Source organism: Pantherophis guttatus, chromosome 1 (genome assembly GCF_059756535.1).
Source record: "Pantherophis guttatus breed Tessera chromosome 1, ASM5975653v1, whole genome shotgun sequence".
Lineage (NCBI taxonomy): Eukaryota > Metazoa > Chordata > Lepidosauria > Squamata > Colubridae > Pantherophis > Pantherophis guttatus.
The window spans coordinates 78,666,926-78,690,821 of NC_142063.1; the positions used below are offsets into that span (position 1 = coordinate 78,666,926).

The 23,896-nt window shown below is 38.7% G+C and overlaps 1 protein-coding gene across 1 annotated transcript in view; it reads left to right on the plus strand.

Annotated features, from left to right (window-relative positions):
- Positions 1-23,896, plus strand: part of TP53I11 (tumor protein p53 inducible protein 11) — a 79,576-nt gene that overhangs the window by 51,263 nt on the left and 4,417 nt on the right. The window contains exons 3-6 of the mRNA XM_034417417.3: positions 6,719-6,777; positions 11,849-11,897; positions 14,378-14,474; positions 23,693-23,794. Of these exons, the coding sequence (XP_034273308.1) occupies positions 6,719-6,777; positions 11,849-11,897; positions 14,378-14,474; positions 23,693-23,794 (307 nt within the window). The remainder of the gene's footprint in view (positions 1-6,718; positions 6,778-11,848; positions 11,898-14,377; positions 14,475-23,692; positions 23,795-23,896) is intronic.

The window sequence follows — 23,896 nt, forward strand, 5'->3', positions numbered from 1 at the left end:
GTAGTTACCTCCCTAACATGAATATGCTGTGTTCATAAAAACATCCAAAATCTGAATTGCCTTTCAATAGAGGATAAATCTGCTTAACACACTATTAATGTTAATCAGATAGATTGAGTGTATCTAAGAGGGGAAGTGTGTCTGGGGACTAATTATGTTACTTTAAGGTTCTTATTTCCTCTAAGATTCTAAAAAAAGATGAGAGAATTGATGAAATGTAAACCAATGACCCCTGGGTATTGTTAGACTCCAATTTCTGTCAATTTCAGCCAGAGTAAGAATGCTGTGATCTGTATGCAAGCAATACAGATGTTTCCCAATTCTCATGTCAAGTGCTGTGTATATGTAGAATGATTCAAACCTAATAAGAGCCTGCCTTGTTCCTTGACATATTAACTTCTGAAAGATTGTGACACTTGGTGAGGGAAAGAAAGATTCTGTCGTCATCAAGCACTTGTTTCTTTGTTTCTTGAGTCATCTTGTTTGGTCATAACTAAAAAAATAATAATCCTTTTTTTTTTGATTCCAGAATTGAGGATTGGGAAACTATTAACCTAATTAATCAAATATTTTATTTGATCAGAAAGAAAGGGTGATTGCAGGGCACATACATGAAGAAGGAAGGGGGTTGGGAACAATCTGTGCAAGTTGCACAAATGTGTCTTGGAGTAGGACCAACTTACTAATAGTGATCAGGCTTGTAGGACAAACTTCTCAGAATGTTTAGCAGAAGTTAGAATTGAGAGGGCTGTATACATGAGTTCTTGGAAACCATGATTTCTCCTATATTCAAAGCAGCATTTAAACAAACAAGGTTTAAAAAATTAACCTTTTTGTTGATACTTGGAAAGAAGGGGGTTGAATGGTGGGATGGAAAAGGAGAACCAATTAATGGCAGGGGGAAATGCTAGATTTAAGCCTGGGTGGAAGGAATGAAACTGCACTTGAGAGGCAAAGCAGATGAGACAGGAGAAAGTGGAAATTCATAGTTTGTATTTATTGCTTTGGTTTCCCCTTAATTTTATAACTTATATTGAAGCCAATGTTTTTCTAATCAATTGCGTAACCTCCCCTTTCTACTAACACATACATACAGAACTGTTGTGTATGTGAATTAATTGCAAAAGCTTGAGGATAGATTCACAGCAGTGGGTGGGAATTATGAGGCCTATGTGGTTGGGTGGTGGGGGTGGATGGTTGAAGCTGCTGTTCTCACCTCATTAGAGACATGTCTTTGTAGGTGTAAAAAAACCTATGGTTCTCTAATCTGAAAGAATAGAGAGCTTTGATTTCTAGGTAGCTCATAAAAATTCTTTTTTCAGTGTAGCTATCATATCTCTCCTCTCCTCTATTTATGCCTTTTTCTCACAGTGTTCTTTTGCTTTTGATCAATGATGTATTACAAGAGCATCAATTGCCTTAAAGGGAATGGCCAAGAAATGTACAGCTAATCTGTTGCTGTTTTCCAGAATGTTTCATCAACTTCCAGACTAGTCTAAAATTCAATGCCCGGCAATTGCCCATCCAAGTGTTAAGCATATTGCACCTTGTATAGTTTGGATTTTCTTAATTCAGCAAAGGCAATCTATTATTATTATTATTATTATTATTATTATTATTATTATTATTATTAGTCATATTTCTATGCCGCCCACTCTCCGAAGACTCTGGGCGGCTTACACCAAAGACAGTATACTAAATAGCATATTGCCCCCTAACAATCTGGGTCCTCATTCTAGGTTACAACCCAATTGCCATGGACAGTTATCACATGGTAGAATTTGAATAAGTATCTACTACATATCAGTTAGTGCAAATTTTGATGAAACTTTTAGTTTTTTTTAAAAAAAAATATTTATCTTAAATTGACAAATTTGTGACTTTTGAAGTTTGCTATAGAGCTTAACCCATGAGGTATAAACTTGCCGCAGCCAACTCTTTTTTCTGCCACATCTTCATGCTGTTGCCTTCAACTCGTCCACAACTCACACCTGAATGTCCTCCTTAATATTCCACAATTAAAGTAGTTTTTCCTCCTAACCAGGTAGTCAGCCAGGACAACCTCATTGACCATTTGGTCAGGTATCTCTATGAAGTGTAAACTCAACCTAGCACCTATTAGCCATTTTAGGTCGATGTACTAGTTTTGCGGTATTGCCCTCTTGTCCAGATGTTTCCAACTGGTGTCTCACACGCACTTACCAACGAGCTTAGAATCAGAAGTAGCAGCTGACCATGGACCATGTAGAAAAGGTGAAAGGGCTTCAGAATGCACTACCATTTATTGGTACCTTTTCTGTGGCAGGACAGAAATGTCAGTGGGAGTGGCACATTTTATGCGGATAATATGCCGCCAGCATTAAGACTGGTGGATAGCACTTCAACTGAGACATGCATGCCCTCTGAATGCTCCTCTTTGAATGGACAAAACAGAAGAAAGAAAACGTTTATACACTTCTCTGTCCACCCCTCCACCACTTCCCTTTCCTCCTTATTATATGCCTACTTCTAACTGTAATCCTTGGAAGCGGCTTCTTATTCAAAAACAAAAATTAAAAACAAAAATGAAATGCTTTTCCCTGACTGAAAGGTCCTTGGACAAAAAGTGAAAAGGAAGCAGAAGAAAAATTCAAGGAAACATTAATGGCTGAGAATCTGCTGTTGCCGATTCAATGTTGCATGAATGCATTTTAATAAGGCACAAGAGGGTGAGTTTGACACCCCATGCTGCAAAGTTGCAAAGTGTGACTTCGATGGCCAAATTCAAAAGCCAAGTTGTCAGAGGAAAGGATAATGTTTTGCTTCTTTATTCTGGCAAATCGAAGCCTAGAATGTGCCAGGAATATGCAACAGATCGAGTCTTTTCTGGCTGGGGCAATGCCGTGTGATTATTTTAGGCATCCATACTGACTTTGCGTCTGGGATTTTCCAGGGCTGTTTTAATCCAGCTTCCTTTGCTAATGCGTGTCATTCCCTTTTTCTCCTCTAGATTTTTATCACCCTTTCCAGAAGAGCAGTTTATTCTCCTTGTGTTTTTATTTATTTATTTATATATATCAACTTTTAGAAACTGCCTATCTCTCTCTCACACACACACACAGAGTGAATAAGTGGTGTTGTTAAAGTAGGGAGAAGGTGCTTGGCTCCATGTGATTGCAATGTCCATTTCTCTGTGTGAACTCTGCTTCTGACAAATGGTTGTACTTTTAATTAATGGATTGACCTTTTGTTGTTGAACCCCAGCAGTTGCTTAGCAACTTAGTATGATCTTTATCGGATGACTTTCTGAACAGGTGCCTTTCATGTATGTAGCCTTTTCTGTTCTGAAAGTGGAATTACAGTAATCCTTTTCTGAAAAATAGAATTACCTTAAAATGCTGGTAATTTTAAAAGGTCATTGGAAAGTGTCCATAATATAGTTATATAGAAGGGAAAACAATTTCTGTAAAGAAATAATTTAATGCTCCATTTTATTTTATGGATATATTTTTTTTTTTTGGCCAGATTCTCTTCATAGTAGATAGTTTCAAATTTATTTCTTTCTCTTTCTCTCTCTCTAACCAAAAGTATGACAAACTTTCAGACAAACATTAGACTTGCAGTAAGAGTTCCCAGGACTTGGAACAGTAAGAGGACCTATGGGCAAGAATAACTCATGTCTGAAAATATCCATGGTTACACAACACTCTAATTGGCATGTGAGGCTTAAAAACCTCACATAAGAAAAACAATTTTATTTTTTACATAGTAATGTACTGGCTATTGATTGTAGAATCCCAAAGCTTGGGAGCTCCTTCTCTATGGCTTGGTGATTTTATTTGCAATTCCACTCCACCCCAAAGAATATCACTTTCTTGAAGAGGAAATTGATCTCTTTTTAAGATGAGGGGTGTTGTTTTTTTGTATTGGGGAAATCTATCTATGTTTACGGAGATTCTCAGTCATCAAGTCATGATTGTTCCAAAGGAGTTTTTTCAAGAGGCAACTGGACTTTCTCATTTTTCTCTGAAGACGTTCCACTTGTCATCCAGAGCTGAAGAAGCTTTTTGGATGAGAAGCGAAACATCTTCAAAGAAAAACCAGAAAGTCCAGTTGCCTCTTGAAAAAACACCTTTGGGACTATCTATGTTTAATTATACTTCTCTAAAGCCACCCTATAGCCCAATAAAGTAGCAGGGCTTTGGCCTACCCAGAGAGCTCACAGAAGGCTATCTCTAATTTTTTTTTTCTCTTGCCAACTTTTCAGTTGCTTTTGTATCATTTGTTAAAAGCAGGAAATAATGATGCAATGCATATGCAAACTGTGCTTTCCTAGCTGATAGTGCTAAGCTGGAGATGGCAGGAAGCAACTGAAGGCTGTTTAAATTGCCTTTGTTCTTGCTTCCGTGGGCCTCTCTCTTTCCTGTGATTTGTAGTTTCTTGACTACTCAGAGATACTTTTGCTGGAGTACTCATTGTTCAGTAATTAGGATATTTCCCTTTCTCTGCCATGAGATGGGGGACAAATAAATTTGATCGATAAATAAAAATTTAAAAAAACAAATCTCTGCAACAAGGTGCAGAATTTTGCCTTTTAAACTCACTGGTTTTTATTTTAAAACTATTGTTGGAAGAAATATCCTTCTGGGTTCTGCTCCAAGTGGGGAAAAAGACACTGGAAACATGGAGACTGCTTGGAAAGATGGTTTAATGATGGACAGGATCACATGGCTTGAGTTCCTGAACAGAAAAGGGGCAGATACAGTAAATCCTCGGGTTTTTATGCTCTCTCTGGCTTTACATTTCCTGGGCCCCCGAAAGAGTATCCTGATTGGTTGTCAGACTCCCAGGGGGTGGGGGTCTTAGCTAGCCTTGCTGGTTGATGGTCACATGTGCTTCCCAGGTCACGTGGTGAGTTTTGGTTGCTAGATGGGGTCCATTGTGTTAGTTTCTGTTGCTATTGTGTTGCAAATGTCCTTTGACAAAGGATTGGGTTTCTGCCTCTGGCCCATTGACAAAGGGTGGGGGGCAGGAAGGTGGGAGCTGCTTTGTCTGTAAAATATGCTTCTCCATTTCTCATCCAGGGAAATATAATATTCTGCCTTTTTTCATATTTCCTAAATATTTCACTCTTACAGGAAAGGGGTGGGTGCTAACTTCCTACACTATAAAATCCATTATTTTGCCTGTTGTGAATATTGAGCACAACCCATTGGGAAAGTATTACATATTTTCTGGTTCTCTCTCCTGGAGTGAGAAGAATCATCCTAGTAAATACTAAACCATGTTGGGAACAGTTGTATTAGATGTAACCTATAATGAGTGTTGGTAATTTGTAGTTACATTCAGATAACTTTCTATGGATTCCACAATTTTTGTCGCCAATCTTTCTTTGCCTTTTATATTTAGGCCTTTTTAAATTAAAGCCTGTGTAATTGTCTTTTTTTTTAAAAAAAAAACCCAACAATTTTAACCATCCTTTTTCTTTTGAAGAAAGGATGAGCTGAAAGCTTTTATGACTTCACCAATTTTCTTGAGTCACCTGGGACTGTTTGTTTTTCAGGCAGTCAACTTTGAGATACTGAGTTTCTTTGCTCCCATTTCCCATCCTCCCACTTTCTTGGTCAAACTTGCACAACCAGATCACGCTGTTCCCCCAAGATGCTTGCAAAGGGATCATAAGCAAGTGATAGATTACATTTTCTTTGTGCAAAAAAACCTGGAGTCTATTTCAGACATCTTTAGCAAGCCACTCAAGATGTTTGAGTCCCTGGAAAATTGCTATCAGAGACACAGGAGAGGAGGGATAATACTACACTGGAGCTTGCCTGATTTCTTGATATAGCAATTTCTTATATAAGATGTCCTTTCCCATAGAGAGCCAGCTTTAAATTGCTGAGAAGTATCTCAGTACACCACCTTACCCAGTAGCCAAACCATCAGTTCAACTTCCTGCCTTTTCTGGAATCAGGGGAAGGCTGATGCTGCTAATTCCATACAAAGAGTGGCTGTTGATTTGGGTGTAGGCAACTTATTTGCCATCTGTTTAGACCAATCCTTCTCCAAATTGGTATTCTCTAGATGTGTTGGAGTCATAATTAGTTGACAATATGAATAGTTTTGAATGTTGTAGACTACACATTATGAGAGTAGCAGCTGGTATACGATTTATTTGAACATTTATTTTCAACCACAGGTTTTAGCAAAATTCAAATAAAATTACAGCAATCCATGTCAATTCAATACATCCCCTCTAATATTAACGACACTGTTTGTCAGGATGTGTCTTCTTATCTTCCTTACAGCCATTACAAAAAATGCAATTTGCTTTGTTACACGTATGTTTTAGTCAGAGAACAAAAAGTAGATTTTTTTCTTCTTCTAAACTGGACTGATTCAGTTGGATTAACAAGGGCACAAGAAGTCTAGCTTTGTGCTCCTGAGAAAGTTTGCAACGTAATGAGTAATAGACCAAATCTTCCACCTGTAAGTCATTACAAAGGCATAAACGGTGTGCAGTTGGCAATAAAATAAAACTGGTATAAGGTGGTTTAGAGCATCAGTGAGCTATTTTAGTAGTCACAGTTTCACTCTCAGGAAATATCATTAATTATTCTTTGTGTGTGTGTGTATGTACCAGAAATTTACATGCATTTTTTTCCTCAGATTTTTTTTTGGGGGGAGGGGGGTGCCGGGTAGCTCTGAATCAGTTTATTCATTCTGTTCATTTGAATTCCAGATCAGTCAAGTCTTGGGCAATGAAATCAAGTTTGCAGTGAGGGAACCTTTGGGGCTCAGGTAAGTTCCATTCAGAACCTATGAGCCAGGAATACATAACAGGGATGCTAAGTATTTTACTCATTTTGGTTCATGCTTGCTTTTCCTGCAAATGTATACATGATCAACCTGCAGCCGAAAAAGCCCTATATGGTGAAATTAGTGGCAAGTGCAACCTTGCCTCTAGAGCCGTGATGGCGAAACTATAGCATGTGTGCCACAGGTGGCACACATAGCTATATCAGTGGGCACACAAGCTCATCTCTGGCACACATGTGCGTGCCAGCCAGCTGATTTTCGGATCTTCTGGGCTCACCAGAAGTAGGGAAACAGGCTGTTTCCTGCCTCCGGAGGGCCTGGGAGGGTGGGGAAGGCCCGTTTTTCTTTCTCACCTGGCTCCAGGGCCTCTCTAGGACTGTGGGGAAGGCGAAAACGGCCTTCCCCACCGCACCTAGAGGTCCTCTGGAGACCAAAAATGGCCCATTTAACAACTTCTGGAGGGACTGGAAGGCCTGTTTTTTGTTATTCCCAGCCTCCAGGGCCTCTCTAGGAGTCTGGGGAGGGTGAAAACGGCCTCCCCCCCCCCCCGGGAGGTCTTCCGGAGACTGAAAATGCCCTGTTTGACAACTTCTGGTTCCGGCCAGGTGAGAAAGAAAAATGGGCCTACGGGCCATCACGTGCCAGGAGTTGGGGGAGGGGGGGTCACGCACGCATGTGCGGGGCATATAGAATTATGAGTGTGGGTACACATGCGCACAACCTGTGCTCCCCCCCCCTCCTGGCACGCAATGGCAAAAAGGTTAGCCATCACTGCTCTAGAGGCATGTCCTGGTTCTTTCCAATATAAAGAATATTGTCTGGGCAAATGTATGCAGAAATAGAGTAAGGAGAAGGCTTTATATTTAGAGGTCTTAATTACAGTTAGCCAATGAGGCTGTGGAATATTCTTGTGATTGGCTACTGTATGTTAATCAGAGCTCTCTCTTCAATTTACTGTCAAGGATGAGAGAAATCCATCAAGAGCTAAGCGGCTCTTGAAATTGGATTTAAAGTGCTGCCAGGGGATATTTTAAAGTTAGAAGATAACCTTGAGTTTGAATGGCTCTAAAAAGGAATAGAATTCAAAAGTACAGTGGTTTAAGGCATTAATCTATAAAGCTATCAGCTCTCAAAGCATATCAATTGTTTGACAATCTTGTACTTCATGTCTATAGAAGTGGGTAATCAGCAGTGGCCAGATGATTCTTTAAGAGGACAGTGAAAACATGCAGATCAAGGTGGTATCTCTGTTTCATGTGTGTGTCCTTGTGTTATGCTTACTTGTGCATGTATGCACTAGGAAGCATAGGGCAGGCTGAATGCACTCCTCCCTGTGCATATGACCAAGAGGGAAGAGGGGTTAGAATGGAGCAGTCAGCAGTCTTCTGAGCCACTGCCAATTGCTTTTCCCATAAGGATACATTGAGGATTTTTTTTTCTGGATTGTTTAGCTTCACATCATTGACTGGATTCAGCCTGTTTTCAACTCTTTTCTTTTCTTCCATGTTTCTGTGGGGAGGGGGGCTCTCCTGTTTGAATAACTAGCCTGCTGACAGATTGGCAGATGTCCAAAGTCCTCTTACATACCCTAACTTATTTTCAACATTGGACAGAATAATTTTGGAAAATATGTATGATAATTTATTAATACTAAGATATATCTGCAGAAAGTGTGTGCCAGTCCCCAGTTTGGCAGGGTTGTGCGTGGGTATGGATGTGTGCCTTTTGTGTGCTTTACTCTTAATTTCTGACTGCTACACGGCCATGTTCCAGTGGATTTTCTGGTAACATTTCAGAAGTAGGTTACCATTGCCTTTCTCCTATGGCTCAGAGGGGATGACTGGTCCAAAGTCACAGAGTTGGTTTTTATGCCAAAGGCAGGACTAAAATCCATGATCTCTTGACTTCTGATCCAATATCTTTATCCACTCTACCAATTGAAAAGTTTAGATGATAGATATAAACTGGTGATAATAAGGATAAAAATATCCCATAGTTTTTTTGACATTGATATTCACCATAGTTTTATTGATGGGAAGCAATTCAGTAAAGTCTTCCAAAATAAGGAAAAATGTGACTCATTCCACAATGGAGGGACCATTATACCTGCAGCCACTATACTACTTAGATAATTAGGATGATGCATCAGGCAGAGAATAAGGTTGATTTCCCCTCTCCCTAAGTTCATCAGGAACAACTTACAAATAACAAACTTGAGAATGTTTTGGAGTGCTTTCAACCAAGTGTTTACAGTGGTGTGTAAAAATAAAAGCAGATCTGGTTGTATGTTTCATTGGATCCCCAAGTGAAAAGAAATTGACACAGCCTCTTCCATGGTACAAAGCTAAACCTATCTTTCTATAGATTCAAGTGCCTTGATGTGCTGTCATGTATAGATTCAGAATAAGAAGCAGTGAATATGGCAGAGGCAGAAGATTGGGCACACACAAACATGCACATAGTTTTTTTATATTATTATTGTAAAGTTTTGAACAGGCTTCAAAAGATGATAGACTACAGTTAGCCAAGTGAAGACAGTAACAATATTCTGACTTGTCTAACCTTTTAGGCTCTGTGGCTGTTGTCTCTTTCTACTTCTAACAATCATGGACTCCTCTGAGATATGAAAAATAGTAAAGTAAAAAAAAAAAAAGCAGGTAGGCTATAGTAAAAAAAAAAAAAAAACCCTCTATAAGTGCTTCCAGCTGGCAATTTCCATTGTGAGAGACATCGTTAAGAAATGAAAAATATTCTAAATGAATTTTTCGCTGCCAAAGGAAAATACGAAAGACAAAGAAAAAGAACTGTGTGAAAACCGATCAGAACTGCAAAGTAGAAGTCACAGATCATTGTAAACAATAGGTTGAAAAGTTTAGCTGATTCTTGTATAGATGTGTAGTTGTATAGTTGCCCTTTGAAGTGTTTGGTCACAACCAAACATGATACATTTGGAGGACAAGGCTGAAATATTTGAAGAAAAAACAACTTCTTGCCAACCCTTAAACACTGTATTGAATCTATTGTGCTTTGGAAGTGTGGGACAATCAGCATTACAGGAGTTTCTTATACGGGTGGGGTGGGGGGGGAATGGATTCAATTAGCGATCAATACATCCTAAAAACTAAAGTCCTACTCTCAGTGGAGAAACTGAAGCTGATACTTCAGCAAGATGATGATCCAAAAAATTTCCTGAAGTGCTGTCTGCTCTTGGGAAAAACAGCTGCAGCCAGGCAGAAATGCTTTCCACCCCCACTTCACCAAGGCTCAGCACAGCTCATGCTTCTTCCCAAAAGTCAAGGACCACAAAGCTACAGTAAACAGCAAATCCTGGTGGGATTCCTGCCTGGAGGTTGGCTTGGGACCTCAGCCAAGAGCTCAAAAGCAACACTGCTGAAGGTCAAGTCTTAGAATTTGGCCTGGAGCTCAGGAGCAACCAGAAAAAGAGCAACCTCACCAAGGCATCCCATGCGGTGCAAGAAATTTGAGAGAGAGGCAAAAGTTATTTTCAGATTTGTGTTTGTTTTAAGTAATGAATATTTGAAAGTATATGTCTTTATATTTACGTGGCATGAACTTACAAGGCTTAGGAAGATGATGTTAACCCAGAGCAACAGTCCATTGTTGTGTGCCACAATAAAATTGTGTACAGTTATCTGCAAAAAATAACCTTTGTAATCTCCACAAAACAGAAAGATTAAGTGAGAGGAGTTCTTCAAGGAAGAGTGGAAAAATATCCCAAAGCAAGGATAGTAACACTTGTAACCAGAGGTGGGCATCACATAATGTAACAACCAGTTTGCCCAGAACCAAAAATGTGAGTGCGCGCATCAAACACACCAGGGGTGAAATCCAAAATTTTTCCCTACCGGTTCTGTGGTTGTGGCTTGGTGGGCATGGCAGGGGAAGGATACTGCAAAATCTCCATTCCCTCCCCTCCTGGGGGAAGGATATTGCAAAATCTCCATTCCTATTCTGGGGCCAGCCAGAAGTGGTATTTGCCGGTTCTCCGAACTACTCAAAAAGTCTGCTACCGGTTCTCCAGCACCTGTTAGAACCTGCTAGATTTCACCCCTGGAACACACGGAGATTATATAGGACGGGACAGCACCAGGGCGGGTGGGTGGGCCCAACTGCTGGTTGGAACTACCAGTTCATCCACCAGTCCGAACTGGCAGCAACCCACCTCTGCTTGTAACTGACTAAAGAGGAAATGTTTAGAAGCTGTTACATTAAGTACTGGCTGAAAAGTTTTTCAAAGTCTAAATCTGCTATAATCACTGTTCTAAATCTATAAACAGCTACACATAAATAGTAAATATGCATTCAACTAGCCAAAAAGATGCCAAATTTAACTTTGTACCATGTAGATCAGCTTCTCTTCACTTAACGAATACAATTTAAGCAGGAGTGCCTAAATTTTTGCATGCACCTTTGAACAGTTTTTAAACAGGGCAGTCATGAAGGATTGCCTGTGGCATTAAAATCTCTAACACATTGTTTATTGTTGTTCATAGAACGATAGAACTTACAGTTCAACAGACCTGGAGGACTGCTGGGATTTATATAAATATAGCAGGGTTCTGCTAGTCAACGAAGACAAATTCCTTTCAGCAGGTGTTAATTTTTATGATAATAGCCTTATAGGCATCTATTCTTGAAATGGCATAGCCAGCTGAAGACAGTTCATTAACAAACTTAAACATGGCACTCTAAATATTTTTTAAAATTTCCCTTACTAGCTGAAACATCCTATTTTCCAAAGAAAACCTCGTTAGCAATGTTTGGATGATATTAATGATAGGCAATTAGCATTTATGTGTTCTTTCTGGCCTGCCTGGTGATTTCCCCTACCAAGTGTTTTGAAATTGCTTTTAGAAAGCCATATCTTGTTGTCTTCTATACCCTGTTTTATTTCGCATTCTCTTGTCAACAGGAATTGCTCAGATGACCTTTTTGCAGAAGTAGAAGTAACTATTTTTCATTTATTGGTGACTGGAGGAGATCCATATTTAAAGGATGTGATAATTAACCTTTTTTTCATTTGAACTTCCAGGGTTTGGCAGTTTGTCTCAGCTATCATATTCTCTGGGGTTGCCATCATGGTAAGTAGGGGAAACATTTTCATATGAAGGCCATCTGATCAAATTACTTAAACGTCTGTCCCTAGACACGTTTAGCATTCTGTTCTTGGCAATTTATAAAACTTCAATGATATCTATTAAAATTCTGTCCTCAGATTCAGTCCCTTGACCATTGTTCTTCAATCTTTCCTCATCATATTGGAGAGATAGCAAGTGGTCCTTGACTCATTAGTTTTCATTACTAATGTGAACTAATAAAATATTAAGTTCAAGTTGTATCAGATTTGCAGGTGTCATAAACTTGAGTTGGATACCTAATACCCTAAAACAGAGGTTTCCAACCTTTCTGGTTTGGTGGACCTGGCAGGGAGGAGAGAGAATAGTTCCATGTGAGGGGCAGGTGCAAGCACTTGCCACTCATACAAGTGAAACTGTGCAAGTGTGCGTGCACTTAGCTGCCACTTGTGCAGCCCAGTCCCAAACAGGCCGTGATCCAGTAATGGGCTGCAGCCCAGGGGTTGGGGACCCCTTCCTTAGAAGAAAAAAGAGCAAAAGAAATTTAAAACAATATTGATTGGATAGAAAAATGGTCTGTAGTAACAGAATGAAACTTACTACAGGCAAGTTCTTCAGTCAGGAATCAAACATTAAATGCATTGGTAAAGGAAGTGAAACACCAAGCTTGGTAATAAGATTTTGTGAAAGCTTTCTAGTAGTAATTGATCCATATTGAATAAGATCCAGTGGTGAGGTAGGACTGCAAAGAAGGCAAATAGAATTTAAGACTGCATCAACAACCTTAATATAGTACACAAGTATGATTTCCAAATCAGAGGAAGTAATCATGCCACTCTATTCTGCTTTGGCCAAATCATACTTAAGCATTCTAGTTCTGGGTACCACTTTTAAGAAGGATTCAGAGAATTGTAACAGATTTATACAATGGCAATGGAAATGATAAAGAGATCAGAGATTAAATCTTGGAAATGGCTGGTATGGTACGTTTAGGCTTTCATTTCTTCTAAAAGAAGACTCAGGAGGAAGCAGTAGTCAAGAGCACTTTTTAGATACAAGTAGTCCTTGATTTACAACCATTTCTTTAGTGACTGTTCGAAGTTACAAAAACACTGAAAACAGTGACTTACAACCAGTCCTATCACAAACCAGGTTCCTAATGATGATATGATCAAAATTTAGGCCCCTGGTAACCGGCATCTATTTATAATGGTTGCAGCAACCCGGATTCATATGGTCACCATTTGTAACCTTCTCAGCTGGCTTGTCACATTGTGTCAATGAAAAGAAGGACTAGGGGAGACACGATAGCAGTGTTATGAGACCTCAGGGGTTGCCACAAAGAAGGGGGAGTCAAACTATTCTCCAAAGCAGGTAACCAGTGATAAGTTGGGAGCTTGACCTTGTGCCATCCTCACCAGGATATTAAATACGTATCAGAACGTCTGGAGCAATAATGTGTGCTGAAATTCTCTTATTGCTGTAACTGGTACACACACTCTGGCACTGGGTAAACTGCCCTCTGCAGAGTAGAGCGACGGACCAGACAGTGTTGCAACACAGATACTCTCAGACTCTGAACGTTGTTAGAAAAATAAATAGTCTTTACTTGTTGTAAAACAAACAAACTTGGCTTCTCATAAACAAAGATAACACTTTCAATACAAAACAAAGTTTGCTTACAGTTCTAGTTCCGTAACACCGACACAGTATCTTTAGCAGTAATATCACGAGCAGGAGTGAGAAGGAGTGAATGAACTTCCTGCCTTCTTTTTATTTCTGTTTTAACCACTTAATCAATTAGTCAACTTGTAGCAGTTAAAGTAACAGTACATATTATCTACGCAACCGTAGGATAAGGATCCAACAGGGTTTTCTCTCTCTTTTCTTTTTTTTAATATAAATGTTATTAAACGTTTTAATAAAACTAACACAAGCTAATACAGGAGTAAAGAAAATAACAAAGATATGCAGCAAAATATAAGTATAATTACAAAATTATATCTATAATTACAACAAAAACTCACTTTTTTCTATTATCCAATTTTTTTTCTAACCCACAATTCATAATGCATTTTTTGTTTCATTACAGTCCGCATAAAAGTAGATAATTGTTCTTCCTCTAATCAAAGCAGTCGATTTAGCCATCTTTGCAATCTCTATTGTCTTCACCAACTATTTCTCAAACTTTTCACTTTTGAGAGTATAGTAATCTCACTGCAGTTGTCATATAAAAGAACAAAATTCCATGTTTTAGTAGCTTTTCAGCTTCCCTCTCTCTTTTCCTACTATCTGCACCAATTGTTCACGTGCATGGATGAAAACAGTGGTCCAAGTGAACTTCTCTTTGTGAGCATTGACATCTGTCTGACACAGATTTAATTATATCTGATTTCTATTTTCAGGGAAAATCCTTTTCTTTGGACACTAAATATTTCAGTTACAGAAGGATTTTTTTAAAACTGAAATTTGTTTTTCTCTTCCAGGCTCTCACCTTTCCAGATCAAATCTATGATGCTGTCTTCAAGGAAGAGGTAGTCAACAGTAAAATGCCTATCCGTCTCTATGGAGGAGCTTTACTTAGTAAGTAATACGTAAGCATCTAAATGTTGATGTGGTCTAGTCGATTGGGAATAGCTGAGTAAATACTATACAGGTAGTCCTTGACTTGCAGCTGGTTGCTTAGCAACCTTTGGAAGTTTCAAAGCAGAGTCTCACGATCACACGATGCATTTTGCAATAATGGTTTTGCTGAAAACTAACATTTACTTCCATTTTTTTGGCAAAACCATGCCCAGGCAAACCATTAATGATTGTGGTATTCACTTAACAAGCTGACAAAGAGGTTGTAATGTTGAGTCAGTCACATGATGACAACAAGCAGGGTCCATTATGGTCATAAGTCGAGTACTTCCTAGAAGAGTGAGGGTTTATTTCCTGGGATGGAAGGAGAATGAAGCGTGCAGTGTCTTTGCATAGAGATTGTCTGAATTGAAACTAAGCCCCAGGTGATTTGAGATTATAATTTTTGTAATCACTTGCCATTGGACAAGAGGTAAATTAATGGAATGTTTACTGTTGATCTTCATAAAGTTTCTTCAATGGATTTTGCCCAGAGGAAGGAACGCATACTATGCAATCAAGTTAGGCTTTGAAGTCATTAAACAGGCTCAAGAAAAATGGTATTGTAAATAAGAATCAGGACCTGTAATGTTTTTAATTGTCTTGAGTTCCTAGGGGCAAAATAAATCTCCATCATCACCGTCATTGGAAATAATGATACTGAAATTGCACAGTTATAATTTCCTCACTGAGATACAACGTTTGTTAGTTCAGATGGAAATGTGCTGTTCTGAGACTGTAATACGTCAAATAAACTTCATTATTCAAGACGCTCCAACAGTTTTTAAATTATTTCATTTTAATTTACCTTTAATGTCAAGGTAAAAATATATCTGGGAAACTAGGTATGATAACCTAGCTCACTGGACAAGTGAAATCAGCCATATTTTTTCTTTCTTTCTACACAAACTTTGGAAGCAATATCATAATGCCATTTCTCAGACACACAGAAAATAATGCTGTTTGAATGATGGGGAGGAAAAAAAACATTTTTGGTTCCCAGGCAGAGTTTATTATTTACTTACATGCCACATTTGAATCAATTAATTTCAGTGGTATTACTTCTCTGTTGATGGATTCAAATTGCTAGCTGTGATGTGGGAATATGAATCTATCATTACAATTTTGTGTTTGTGTATCTGTGTGTATGCTCATCACTCTGACACAAAGCCATGGAACTAAGACCTCATTCACAAGGAGCATCATAAACTTGAACTGTTGAAATGCAAAATTGGGATTTGCTATGTTGAAGCATGAATCAGCTCCGTCCCCCCCCCCCCGGGGAAACTGTAATTAATTAGAGGTGAATGAATCTTGTTTTCCATGGTGTATACTCTCAAAGAAAGAAAACCCGAAGTATATATTCTAAGACTTAACGGTAGCCTGGCCAGGGAACTTATCTGTAGCAAACCGAGATAAGACTGGTCTTGTGATTTCTGAGCTACTGCGCATGTCTACATTCTTTCTTTTCTAACTTCCTGATTTTCCTTTGTCCGGTAAGGATGTAGTTATCTAGTTTTGTTTTTATAATAAAATGTTTCCTAGAATATATACCTCAGGTTTTCTTTCTTTGAGAGTATACACCATGGAAAACAAGATTCAAAATCACAAGACCAGTCTTATCTCAGTTTGCTACAGATAAATTCCCTGGCCAGGCTACCGTAAGTCTTAGAATGGGAGCTCAGCTGGCAAACACTTAACACAGTGACATGCTAGGCATATAGGATGTTAGAATAATTAAATGTCAGATTACAGTAGCACGGAGATAAGTCATCATGATTTTACCACTTCCTAATCAGTCCCAAAGTTATTCTGATGTTTTACACCAGAGCTATCAATGGTAATGAAACCGATCCTGTACTATATCATTCTGGAGCCCAAGATTACATTTATGATAGCACTAAGTGGTCATTTAAAAACTGTAATTTTATAAAATGGTGTAAAAGTGGTTCATTTTGAAATTCTGTGGGGGAAGACTATATTCTTGGCAAGGCCATGAACACTGATTAAAGTCCAGTCATTTCCTTCCTTCTCCATTAAAAAAACCATCCATCCAGGCATATACACATAGGCCGGTGCAAATGTACACATAGACATACACATTTGTAATGTGCTTTTTTAAAAAAACATCCCTTCCACCCACCTAAGAATCCCTCACATGCTTGATTTCTCTCACCCATCCACTCTGCATTCAGTCAGTTAGTATTAGCAATAGCAATAGCACTTAGACTTATATACTGCTTCATAGTGCTTTACAGACGTATCTAAGCGGTTTACAGAATCAGCATATTTCCCCCAACTGGGTCATCATGTTACCGACCTCGGAAGGATGGAAGGCTGAGTCAACCTTGAGCCAGTCAGGATCGAACTCCAGGCTGTGAGCAGTGAATTAGCATGCGATACTGCATTCTCACTACTGCGCCACCACAGCTCCTATTAAAACTGCATGTGAAATAAAACAGATGATTTAAATAGAAATTTAAAATTTGTGGGGGGAAATCCCTCCAAATTATCAGGGTAAATTAAATGATTAAAAAGACCCTGTTAAGGGAGTCTCAAGTCTTGGCCAGCCAATAGTGTCTTTGGGCAGGGGTGGGTTCTACTTACCTTTACTACCGATTCGCAGTGTATGCGCAGATCACCCATGATGGCGTCGTGGCAGGTGGGCAGAGCCTCCCACCGGTTTTACTACCGGTTCTATAGAACCGGACAGAACCGGGAGCAACCCACCACAGTATTTGGGATAGGCCCTGCATTTTTGCACAAGCTTTCTTACGAGCTTGTCATTCTGGCAATATAATTAGAGGAGATATACACTGTGTGCAGAACTGTGAGCAACCCCAGAGAAAATGGAACATAAATTGAACAAATAAAGAGACCCAAACTCTGCCCTACAGACATGTGCAATAAAGTAGAATAAAATTAAACTAATCTAGTTAGGGAGAAGGATAAGCTATAGCTTGTATGGCCTGGTTTTGTTTTGTTTTTTATGTGAAAGCATTTATCCAAGCTGAACCACAGCTGTTGGCTTGATGTCTAAAATGATCTGCTTCGGGGCTATGAGTCTTTTTTAGCATTTACAATCCAGTGCTATTTTGTGCTCACATTCCTATTGCCTTTCTGGGGGGAAATTACTGTATAAATAAGGTTGGGACTGTATGGGCACAGCTATTAGAAGTCATACATTATGTTTGCATGGTTGCAGGAAGTCAAAATAGATTTGAGTCTGGTTGTCACCAGCAATTCTTTGTGCAGAGTGAGAACTTTTCATGCCTTATTCTTTTTTTGAAGTCTGCAGCAGCATCTGCTGGCCACCAATAAAAATACAGAGTAACTTGGCTATGCTGGGGCACCCTCATTTTTAGCAAATTTTGTGCATTCTCTTTTTCCCCGCTTCAAAAGGGACACTTCAAAAGGGACAGACCTCACTCTGTCAAGGACCTTGGAGTACTCATTTCTAAAGATCTAAGTGCCAGAGCCCACTGTAACAACATTGCCAAAAAATCATTAAGACTTGTTAACCTAATCTTGCGTAGCTTCTTCTCTGGTAATGTTGTACTACTAATTAGAGCATACAAAACATTTGCTAGACCAATTCTTGAATACAGCTCATCTGAATGGAACCCGCACTGCATATCGGACATAAATACAATCGAGAGACTCCAGAGATATTTTACAAGAAGAGTCCTCCATTCCTCCAACCACAATAAAATACCTTATGCCACCAGACTCCAAATTTTGGGCTTAGACAATTTAGAATTATGCTGACTTCAGTCAGTCAGTTCAGTCAGTTCAGACCTAAGCATAGTACATAAAATTATCTGCCACAATGTCCTTCCTGTCAATGACTACTTCAGCTTCAACCACAACAATACACAAGTAAATAATAGATACAAACTCAAGGTAAACCACTCCAAACTCGATTGCAGAAAATACGACTTCAGCAACAGAGTGGTCAGTGCCTGGAATGCACTACCTGACTCTGTAGTTTCATCCCCAAACCCCCAAAATTTTAACCTTAGACTGTCTACTATTGACCTCACCCCATTCCTAAGAGTTCTGTAAGGGGCGTGCATAAGTGCATCAATGTGCCTACCCTCCCTGTCCTAATGTCCCTTTTTACTTACTCTTTTCATGTATTCAAATTATGTTTATACTTTTACCTGTTATCTTATATATGCTTGACAAATAAACTTATGATTATGAGGTTTAGATTATGGGACAACATACCACATTGTCCCCAAACAGTTTAATGGGAAAAATATTAGCTTTGATTTAGCTTCTTATTCTTGAAATATGTGAACAGGCTGTAGTTGCTGAAAGTAAATTAGTGATCTGTGAACTGTCATCTCTAGAGCTTCTGCAGGGATTTTATTGCTTATATTTATCTTTCCATTGATTGCTGAAGTACACAGCCAATCCAAAGACAAGGGATAAAGATTTTTGCTGTGTCAGACACACAAATCTAGTGATGAATATGGTAGATTATGTTGATTGATTATGTACCCTTTTGTACCGTCAAGTCAGTGTTGATTCATAGCAACAATATATAGAAAGATTTTCTCCATGCCAGTCTGGCCCCAGCCTCATTCTTCAAGTCCACTTGGACTTCTTTTTCCTTACATCTTTCTCAGCCTCAGAGCCTTCTCAAGAGACACTTCTGGAGATTGCAGAAGAAATAAGAACCAGTACAACTGCAATAGAAATAAGAACCAGTAAAGGTATTGGCTCCTGATACCTCTTCTTCGGATTAAGAAGAGGACAAGAATCACCCACAAGTTTGTTCCAAACAGAAATTTCTCTGGGAAGAAATTGTGAAACAATTTCACAATTTCACAATCCAGCAGGTTTGAGAGTTCTTATAGCTGTTATAGCTCTTATAAGCTCTTATAAGCTATAAGCTCTTATAGCTTATAGCTGTTGAGGGCAGTGAATCATCTTACCGAAGCAGTGATTTGGCATCTTCAAATTGGATGCTAGCAGTGGTGGGATTCAGCCAGTTCGCACCACTTCAGGAGAACCAGTTGTTAACTTTCTGAGCAGTTTGGCAAACTGGTTGTTGAAAGAAATCATTAGGGCAGTTACCCTAATTAAATTACTCTAATTTAATAACTGGTTGTTAAATTACTTGAATCCCACCACTGGACACTAGGTTTGCCTATCTCCTCTCTTAATTATTTTACAAGCTTCTTTATTCTTGAATTTCTATATATTAAGAATCTTCTGAAGGGAAAATTTGCTGGGAGAATCCCGTCTCACCCTGGATGAAAGAAATTAAATGTAAGTGTAAGGATTAAAGGTTTTTTTTAAAAAAAAAAACTTAATTTTTTGAAAAAATGACAAAAGGGGTTGACTTTAGTTAAGGGACTAGATGGACTTGAAAGAATATTTCCTATGGGGTGTTTAACAAATAGTCATTAAGTGGGGGTCTAGCACTAGCATTTAGACTTATATACCACTTCATGGTGCTTTACAGCCCTCTCTAAGCAGTTTACAGAGTCAGCATATTGCCCCCAACAATCTGGGTCCTCATTTTGCCTACCTTGGAAGGATGGAAGGCTGAGTCAACCTTGAGTCAGTGAGATTCAAACTGATGAACTGCTGGCAGCCGGAAGTCAGCAGAAGTAGCCTGCAGTACTGCACTCTAACCACTGTACCACCACGACTACCTGTATAGAAGAAATTAAAACTATTTGGGAGCAATTTATTTAGAAGATACAGAAGAACCAAAGATTTTATTGGATAAAACAGAGATTGTGGCTGACTTGAATATGGATTTGGAGTTTAAAGAAAATGCTGGATTGCAAAAGTGATATGGACAAAGATGCTATGGATCTCAAAGTGCATTTTAAAAATACAAGAATATGAGTCATATGGAAAAAGATACCACAATGGATTTACAAATAAAAGCAGTTGATGTCTTCATAATTAAAGGGGATATACGAATAATAAATCAGATGAGCGATTTGGAACTTGATTTTGGAATCTATAGACACAAGGAAACTTTCTAAGAATAGATGAAAATACAATGATAAAAAATCAGTTTGTGGGGCATCATTTCCCAGGATTAAAGATCAAGAAACGTAAACAGAAGGAATTCAGAGTGGACTTATTTGACCAGGATTAATATAAGCGATAGCTATTAATAGAATTTCCTTTTATCCAGGACTGAACAACGAGGCTTTAAAGATCTGTTTGTAAAATGAGGAAAGGTTCATTTTGCTTTATTTCTTACAGAAAGTAATAAGTTGGAATAAAAAATGATTTATGGATTTAGTAGTTTAAGGTTAAAATATAATGTTACTATTTCTGGTATTTCTTAATGGATTTTTACTGATTAGAACCTAATGATGACTTTTTATAAATTAATTATTGATAAGGAATGGTATCTAAATATTAGAGATGTTAAGTTGTGAAATTATTTATACTTATCTGAAGGGAGTCATCCTTTATAGATCTTTTTTTTATTTTCTCTTTCTTTCACCTTGTATTTTTTATTTTACTTTTTATATTTTTCTTACTTTATATTAGTCTTTTACCTTTATATTTAACATACTACAGTCTTACAATCTAAATGAAGAATGGCGATTAAGATGGGCGACTTTTTATAACCATAACCAAATAGATCACACAGATCCAACAAAACCATTTCTAGGAATGCAGTTGCCTCCCAAAATATGGAGCCACAGGACAGGCCATGCCAGAACTCAGGCAAAGCTTTTTCAGTGGGGAATGACTAAGAGCTTGCAGTACAACTGTGGTACACCTGAAAAAACTATAACACATATAGTTCAAGAATGTTCCCTCAGGAAATTTCAAGGCACCTGAATTGATCTCATCACAGCCACACCAGAAGCAGTTAGATGGTTAGCTTCCTTAGATATTGAATTATAACCTTTAGCCCATTGCAATTCTATGGCTCCATATTATGGTGATTTTATTGTGGCTTGATCTTAATATATTATTTCCTCCAGTGTATTGCACTGTATCTGTGTGTGTATATATGTGGTGCAAAGAGCCATGGAAAGATGCTCGGCATTACAAGACAAGATAGAAAGATCCGCACATGGATTAGAGAACAAACGAAAATATATCATCAAGAGAATAAAAGAACTGAAATGGAAATGGGGCTGATCACAGAGCAAGAACTGATGGCAGGTGGACCAAGGCAGTCATAGAGTAGATCAAGATAAAAAGCATCCATAAAAGAGATCTAAAACAAGATAGATCGATGACATCAGCAGTAATTGCGGGCCCAATTGGCAAAAGAAAGCTCAAGACTGTATTGATTGGAAACATGCGGAAGAGGCCTTCATCCTGCAGTGGATGGACAATAATAGATCAGTGATTGCATGACCTCTGTAGATGCCATATACTAAATAAATAAAACCAGGGGTGAAATCCAGCAGGTTCTGACAGGTTCTGGAGAACCGGTAGCGGAAATTTTGAGTAGTTCGGAGAACTGGCCCCAGAGTGGGATGGGAATGGAGATTTTGCAATATCCTTCTCCCAGGAGTGGGGAGGAAATGGGAATTTTGCAGTATTCTTCCCCTGCCACGCCCACAAGCCACACCCACCAAGCCACACCATGCCCACCAAGTCACACCCACAGAATTGGTAGTAAAAAAAATTGGATTTCACCACTGAATAAAACCTTTGTATTTGTAAATCGTAATAAATGATGAGAGAGGGAGAGGGAGAGGGAGAGTGGGGGGGAGAGCTTTCTCTAGAGACCTATATCGTCACGTAATGTGTCCAAAGAGAAATGTGCTACTAGGAGATAAACATCTATCAATAATGCAGGGCAGGGTGAAAGGGAGGAGTTGAAATTTTGGTAGATTTTGGAGAAGGGAAAGATATTGTAAAATTGTATATATGAAAGTGGATAAAAATACTCTGAACTTTTTAGTTTTATTGATTCTGAAACTTGCTTCTTAGAAAAATATTTTCAGGACTGACTTTAAAAAAAGAAATCACAGCACAGATAACTATTAAAGCAAGGTTCATTCATGCACACAGATAAAAAAAGGAAATGGATAAAACAAAAATGGAAAAAATATACAAATAGGAAATACAGACAAAGAACAAAATGTACAAAATGAAATATGGGCAGATAGCCAACAGTTCTAAACTAGTGTTGGAAGAAACATCCTTCTGGGTTCTGCTCCAAGTGGGGAAGCAGACACTGGAAACATGGAGACTGCTTGGAAAGATGGTTTAATGGTGGACAGGATCACATGGCTTGAGTTCCTGAACAGAAAAAGGGCAGATACAGCGAGTTTTTTGAGTTTTATGCTCTCTCTGGCTTTGAACTTCCTGGGGCCCAGAAAGAGTACCCTGATTGGTTGTCAGACTCCCAGGGGGTGGGGGTCTTAGCTAGCCTTGCTGGCTGATGGTCACATGTGCTTCCCAGGTCACATGTGAGTTTCTGCTGCTATTGTGTAGAGGGGCTAATCCTATCTTTGTTGGATCTTTGGCAATTCCTACTATGGCTCTGATCTGGAGGCAGATCTTTGTTATGTAGAATAGACTGGCCCAGGCCTTAATGGCCCATTGACAAAGGGTGGGGGGCAGGAAGGTGGGAGCTGCTTTATCTGTAAAATATGCTTCTCCATTTCTCATCCAGGAAATATAATATTCTGCCTTTTTCATATTTCCTAAAATATTTCACTCTTCCAGGAAAGGGGTGAGTGCTAACTTCCTACACTAGCATATAATTAAAATATTCTGATAAATCATAAATGCTTATGTTTAAATGCTTATATTATATATAAATGCTTATATTATGTTACAAGTCCATTTTCAAATAAAGCATGCCCCTGTTCAACCATGGACAAAAATTACTTGGTTAGCACATTAAAAGTGGGGGAGAGGAGAAACTGAAGAGATAAACAATTTGTTAAGGCAGTACTGTAGATTTTGTGTCAAGTTAACATTGAACATTTGGGTTTTGGCTGTGGCAAGATCCAAAATTTGCAAACTGAAAGGGCGGAGACCTTAAATCACGGTACCTGTGAATCTGCAATAGCTGATCATGTGGAACTTGTCCTTTCATAAAGCTTTGGTTTATGAGCAACATGAATGGCAGCATTTGCCTGTGCATATCCTGCAGCTCTCCTTATCCTGTCCTAAATCAGCTAATCTGATCTTCTCTTTTTTCCCCTTTCAATCTGTGATAGGCATCTCGCTCATCATGTGGAATGCCCTCTACACATCTGAGAAGGTCATAATCCGTTGGACTCTACTGACCGAAGCTTGCTACTTTGGAGTACAGTTCCTGGGTAAGCATTGCCAAAAAGGCATTAAGAGTTGTTAACTTAATTTTGCAAAGCTTCTTCTCCGGTAACACTGTAATGTTAACTAGGGCATACAAAACCTTTGCC